This window comes from Colletes latitarsis, chromosome 10 (assembly GCF_051014445.1).
Source record: "Colletes latitarsis isolate SP2378_abdomen chromosome 10, iyColLati1, whole genome shotgun sequence".
Lineage (NCBI taxonomy): Eukaryota > Metazoa > Arthropoda > Insecta > Hymenoptera > Colletidae > Colletes > Colletes latitarsis.
In genome coordinates, this window is record NC_135143.1 from 24,919,995 (window position 1) to 24,926,837 (window position 6,843).

General features: G+C 41.4%; 1 protein-coding gene across 1 annotated transcript; it reads left to right on the plus strand.

The window, feature by feature from the left end:
* The first annotated feature begins 2,915 nt into the window (after positions 1-2,915).
* Positions 2,916-6,510, plus strand: LOC143346089 (uncharacterized). Its single transcript, XM_076773846.1, has 5 exons — positions 2,916-2,956; positions 3,210-3,316; positions 3,729-3,926; positions 4,841-5,049; positions 6,337-6,510. The coding sequence occupies exons 1-5, from the start codon at positions 2,916-2,918 to the stop codon at positions 6,508-6,510; spliced, it is 729 nt and encodes a 242-aa protein (XP_076629961.1).
* Positions 6,511-6,843: the final 333 nt, after the last annotated feature.

A 6,843-nucleotide genomic window follows, 5' to 3' on the forward strand; every position in this document is an offset into this window, starting at 1 on the left:
AAACATTTATTACCATTAAGCTACACATTTCTTCGAGTATCTATCGTTTCGATTTCTTTGGTATAAATAAATGCACTATAATCGTTGGTAGTTCTAGCGTTAAAAGATCGAAGTTTCGAATTGAAATTGGTAAAATAAAAATTTGTTTATCATTTTTATGACAGAAATATAATAATGAGAATATTTTTCAAAGAATATTGACCATTCTTGGATACATTATTATCCTAGGATACACATTTATCGAAGCTTCGGTCTCGCAATTTCACGATTATGGTCCGACAGTCCACAGTTAAATATTAACAATTTATTACACGGTTACTAAATCGTGGCAAACGTAATAATTCTCCCGGACACTGAGCCAGAATATATTCTACTATGGTAGAGAATATCGAATTTCTTACCAGGATGCCAGGGCGTCTGGGCGATCTCGAGCGCACGAGGGACAGGAAGCATGTCTAGGATTCCTTGCTCGTCGATCGTAAATCCGCGGCGATCCAGCGACCAGGATCGCGTCTACGACCAGACAGAGCAGAATAAATTCCGAAACGATTCTCCCGACCATGCTATCGGGTTGTTATTAAGCACAAAGTTGATCGACGACTCTTTATATGCCCCGACACGCGACAAGGACGAGCGTGTAGATTTGTTTTCAGTCTCTCGGTTGCATCATAATCGCGCGCTGCAATTTATGCAAGAGGAAACCGAGACGATCTTCCGGGAAGACTCGCCGCGGACCTTGATCCACTTTCGGATGTTTTGCTGGAACTTCAGGGACTGTTGAGATTACGATGCAAATGAAATTTGCGAACGTCTTGTTCGGTTGTTTCCCACTTCGCGTATCGTTCGAGCCGATCTGTCAATTACGACGAGAAATCGGGCAGTCTGGGATGTAGCGATTAGGCACAGGGCTCCGCGAATCCCAACGTTTCTGGTTGTTTGCAGATTTCCGCGCGTAATTCGCTTTCGTTTCGTTAATTTGGTAGAACGCAATAACACGGAAAGAATAAATATCGATTCCCGAGTTACAGTGCGAAATAACAATAATAAATAACAACGTCGTTGCCTGGAATATGGGTACGCGAGCAATAGTTTTCGGCCGTTGACAAAACTTGTTACGCGATATACGAGGAACTTCCATTCCCCGTTCCCCAAGCATATTTGTTTCGAACCAACTTTGCGCGCCCGGTGCAATTACACTAATCATTGTTTCCACACAGGAATCTACGCATGCAAAGCAAATCTGACTCCCGTTTTACGTACAGTTTACATACGTTTCGATTTATACGGTGTTCTACATTCACGTAACCCTTGAAAATATTGGAATTTATAAATTAGGATCTGTTAACGAATTTTTTTAACCGATACTCGGTCCGAGACACTTTTGCCTAATCGTCTGATGGCATTGCAAGTATTGCTGAAAGATGAAAGCAGAGAATCTTCAGTTTCCATTGGCTTAGAATGCGTATTAAAGATAGTTAAACTTCAGACGCGTGCAGTTCCGAAAATACTAGACTTTTTCCCATAATTGAGCCACTATAAGAAGTGGTATGATCTCCCCTTTGAAACGGTTTTTGGTTTATGTCGATCCGACTTTCCGTTTTGGAGATATTCTAATTTATGTAAAGAGGTAATTTTTAAAAATCCACTCTCCTATTATCCCATTAAAAATACTAAAACTTTAGACGCGTGCAGTTCTGAAACTACCAGTGCTTTATCTATAATTGAGCCACTGATAGAAGCGGCAAAGCTTCCTCTTTGAAATGGTTTTTGGTTTTTGTCGATCCGACTTTTCGTTTTGGAGATATCGTGATTTATGTAAAGGGGTAATTTTTCAATTTCCACCATCTCTGTCTCCGTCTTACGCGTTGGACCTCACTCTCTCTCGTACGTGACCGAGTGACCAAGCGACGTAGTGTTTACTATTCACTACGAGCACGTGCGGTCGACGACCTTGACAAGTAGTGAAAGTTCATTCACCTCGCAACGTAAACAAACGCTTCGAACAAAACAAAATCTCCGAAACTAGCCACCGCATCGACTTGAAACTAAAATCGTCATATCTCCGGAACTAATTGAGCTATCGACTTGTTCGAACGCTCATTTTAAAGGGCATTTCATCCTCTATTCAATGACCATATCAACTATTATAATTTATGCTATCTTCTATGTATATTTTCACATTTACTTTGACACTGTATACCTAAAGAAGTTTCAGTTATTCCTATTGAATATACCACTGATGTGCGATAAAACTCGATTATAAATTCAATTGAAAATTTGCCCGACTCCTGTGAAACCTAATGTTTCCAAACGCGGCTTAATATTCACTAAAAGCAAGGACGATAGGAATTTCGTGTTCCACGGTCCAACGAGCATTCGACCCACCGAGAGCACGTATCGCAACAGTCTATGGGAGTTTCTAGGCCCGGTTACGAACCGCAAGGGGGTGGTTTCCCATTTACCATTTACTCGATACAGATGTTTCGCGATGGAATGATCATTGGACTGCAACTCGTGGCATCCCGTCGAGCAACAGAGCTTTTCTCGCAGCGCCCTTAACGCTGCACTCTTCGTTGTTTCCACTTCAAAGGCCGATCCGAATACGCTCGAGGATCTAACTCGAACGTGTTCCCAGCAACCAAGTTCGCAGCAACCGAACGATGAATAATTTATGCCGGGAGAAGAATAACCGACGCATCGTCTGCTACCGACAAGAATAAATTCTGACGAAAACACTCGGGAGAGACGAATCTCGTGTGTTTACTGGAGCTACCTATCGAACCGTGGAATAAAGAACAATCTCTAACGTCTTATAGGCCCTTTGGGATTAGGTTCGAAAGCCCCTTTTAGCCACACGAGGCTGATCGTATGGCAGGATGTCGCAAGAAAATTATTAGACGAAATTAACAACAATCATGGCTCCTATTTCTCATTTTATTATCATACTTCTCATCGCGTATGAGGTTACTAATTATTTGTAAAATTCTCTATTTATTACGTTATTTTACAAATTTATAGTCGCGATTCAAATGGACACTGTAGGGCGAAGAAATAAATCGATCTTCTATTATGATTGGCTTCTGGAAAAGATTATACGATAGTTTTTTCATTAATACACTAGTGTGAAATATTTGTAAAATGGTTGTTTGACACAGATTGTATTTCCAGGTCATACCGTTGCTTTAATACCGTGGAAAAAATATTCTCAGAGGTTTATTTTCCCAAACGTTTCTTCGCAGGCAGAACGCAGACGACGATATAATATCGAAGAAGTCATTGCAGTCGGTGAAGCAAATCATAAACTTCCTGAAAGAACGTACGTAAGATAACAAGAAAACCGTAACCGAGAAATAATAATTAAAATGCATGGAAGATTAGAGCACGACGAATTTTGTATTAAAATTTTATTTAAGAAGCGAATGAAAAACACATGAGTTTTATTTTCCGGGATTAATTCACGTTCGTTCGATGGTGTGGAAATTAATTTTTGAAAAACCAATCGAACGGCTACGCGTCGCGCGTAATTAAAAAAACTTATTAAAATTATTGAATAATATTTCATTTCCGAGCACTCAAGTTACTATTGTCTCGCATCGTACCTTCAATCTGTCGACGAAAAATATATTTTGTCCACGTTTTATGCCACGTAAACGTAAATTCGGTGTTGGTCGGTGGTACGCGCAGAAAGTGACGTTTTTTCGCCAAAAGTTTCGCGTTTCTGTGTTAAGATGCCAGAGAGGAGGGTTTGTTCCGGCGCTCGGGTCGCCGTGATCTCAGAAGACGGATTCTAAACTCGTTGAAGAAAGGGGAAAGACCGCATTTGGACAACAACAACGTGGCCCTGGAGTGTGCAGCCGCGTTGCAGCTTTTCCTGGGCCATCTCAAGAAACCTGTGATGCCCCAACACGTGCAACAACTTCTTCTAGGTACTCGAGAACCGAAGAAACTGATTTGCACTTTTGTATCGGTCGTTGAAATAATAGAACTCGAGAGATACGCACAAATTCCTTATCTTAAGTCGTCAAATTAGACGATTAGAAAGGGATTCTCGTGCAACAGCGTTAAAATTTAAAGTTTCTTATCTTTGCGTAAAGAATTAAAAGTTCTGTTGCGTTAGACTTTTAGGGACGCGAAGAAAGACCCTTAAACTATACGAAAATATTTTTTTAGTAAATTTTGTATATTTTATTAAATAGAAGTTACGTCTTTTAATCCTATCCCACGATGTTAACCATCACAAAGATCAGAACGCAACATTTTCTTAATGCTGGTTGGTTTTCACTGCTACTGAACTTATTTTAAGCAAAAAATACGGAAAATTTAAAAGATTATATCATTTTGAAGAAAACATTTTTTTTGTTATAGAAATTTTTTCTTCAAAATGCAAAAAACCAACCAGCTTTAAGAAAATGTTGCGTTCTGATCTCTATGATGGATGCTACTTTTTACACCAACTATGCTTAGCTACTATTTGATAGAAGATAATAAAAAATGGACTAAAAAATTATTTTTCGCGCCCCTAAGAATTTAGTACAGTAGAGCTGTTAATTCTGTGCGAAAAAAAATAAGAAAGGAAACATTAAACTTTAACGCTGTTGCACGAGAGTCCCCTCGTAGAATGAGAAAGCAACACAGTGGTCAAGTGACACGTGTGGACACTGTTGAAACGCTGAACCTGTCGCATTAGCATATCGGGTTCATCTACGGGGAACACGCAAAGATCTAATCGCGCATAATAGAAAGCTCTTGATCCAATAGTCGGCGTAAATTGTGATTCCTTTCGTACCCGTCAGGGAAGTAAGAACGACCGGTCATTAAATGGTAATTTTGCATCGACCAGCTGACAATCCTGGGGTGACCGCCCACGTGATTGCACGGGACGCCTGGGGTTTAATACGACAGGACGTCGGCGGCCGTCACGGGGAGCTTCTGGCCGGGCTTCTTGATTTACTGAGACACTTGACTCTTTCCGGCCCTCCATCCGAGAGATCGGAACTACGCGGTTCGCCACTTCCGATAGCGCTACTTCCAGTCTTTTTCACTTTAACGGTAAGCCCCTAACCGAACGTTAAACGCGGGGATTGATAGAACGTAAGGACAACGATCCGTCCCTTCCAGAGATGCCAGACGGAGCCCCTGGTTGCACCGGGGACACCTCATTCCACTTTCTCACACTATACCAGATCACGCGTACGTGAGCTCGTGGAGTTTCGGAGAGTCGACAAAGACAAACTGACACATGCCCTCTTTCTCGATTCTTCGAAGCTGCCCGAAGTAACGGACCGTCTCGTGGGAGTCGAGAGAAAGGCTCACATTTGAACCTTTCTCTTGAAACAGTTAAATAGCTAACAAAATTTTCGATCTATTATATCTGGCACCTCATCATCTACCGCTGTATGGAACGAACTACCCTCCTGACAAGCTTGGGTATTGTGGTCGTCGATAGCGGTATAGTCCATCATAAGGTAGCATGTACTTTTCAATTTTCCTACAGGCCTCTGCTGACCACTGATGACCACTCCTGATATTTCTGACAACGTATAACGATTACTACTCTGACTCTGCTGGCTTCCACCGGCCTCTGTTGACTGCTGCTGACCACTTCTGATACTTTTGACAATGTATAACACGATTACTACTGGACTTCTGCCAGCCTCTGCTGACCACTGCTGATATATCTGACATCGTATCACGATTACTACTTGGCTACTTGTTTGTTTCTGCTGACCACTCATACTTCTGACAACGTATAACGATTATTACTTGCTACTGCTTGCTCCTGCTGGTCTCTGCTAGCCTCAGTAGCCTCCCTCTCTCTGCTAGCGGACTCCACCCGCTCTCCATCCGGTAAGTGTTGCTCCCAGGTCGGTCCTTCGTCGAATGGCCCATTTAGAAATTGGTCGAGGAGGGTACATATAGAAACGGAGGCTCGATCGAGCGCTTGCGAGAAAGACCAGAGCGTCGTACTCCCACGAGACGGTCCGAAATTATTTAATATTTTAGGGGGCTATTCTTAAACCCCCGAACATTTAAAGGAGATAAAAAAAATTTCGATTGTTTCAATCCGTCACAGTGGTCCCCTTAAGTTGCAAAGCACTGTTAACTTAAAGTTTACCTCGGTACTTATTTTTCTAACTTCATTTAACATTATTGCAGACACTGAGGTGTATCCTGGTTTTAACTATTTTAACTTTTAACATAAGGGACGATGTAAAGGACGTTTTTCGAAAAATTTGAAATCCCGGTACGGGAGACGCGCGATCGCCTGACGCGAAACGCGAACGATTTAAAATATGGAGATCGTTCGTGCAACTGATCGATCGGATCCCATTGCAGCCAGCTGACCTGGTGAAATGGAAGCAAGTTGCCGCCAGATTCAGCGAATTAATTACCGAAGCCCCTGTGCAACTGCAGCTGAATGAAAATCGATCGTGTGACAGAGAATCCACGGATGGTTCGAACGGAAACACGACCGGCAACGTAAGAAACCAAACCATCGTTATGGTCTGAGGATGAAACGCCTGCCGTCATCTGTAATAGGGGATTCTAACTACTAAACAGTTATCCAAATCCCATAACTTTTAGCGCTGCATTTTAAGCAACTTTCGCTTCCAATGATCGGTTATAACTAATTTATTCTAACGAGAATCTTTAAGAAATCGCTCCTTGAATATTGTCAGAAATGTATACTTAATGATGTTAATGCATACATATGTAAATTAACGTAGGAAACTTAATAATCGATTAAAGCAGATAGTAATACAGTCGTAAATATTGTAACTTTCAATATTTACTAATAACTGTTTAAATATACATGAAATGTTGAATATTCCCAAGATTCTA

Excerpts from the sequence above, each read along its gene's own strand:
- LOC143346089 (XM_076773846.1), top strand. The coding sequence starts at position 2,916 with ATGGCTCCTATTTCTCATTTTATTATCATACTTCTCATCGC. Across the intron at positions 2,957-3,209 it reads ATTATCATACTTCTCATCGC|AGGTTTATTTTCCCAAACGT; the intron begins GTATGAGGTTAC and ends AAATATTCTCAG. Across the intron at positions 5,050-6,336 it reads CAGTCTTTTTCACTTTAACG|CCAGCTGACCTGGTGAAATG; the intron begins GTAAGCCCCTAA and ends ATCCCATTGCAG.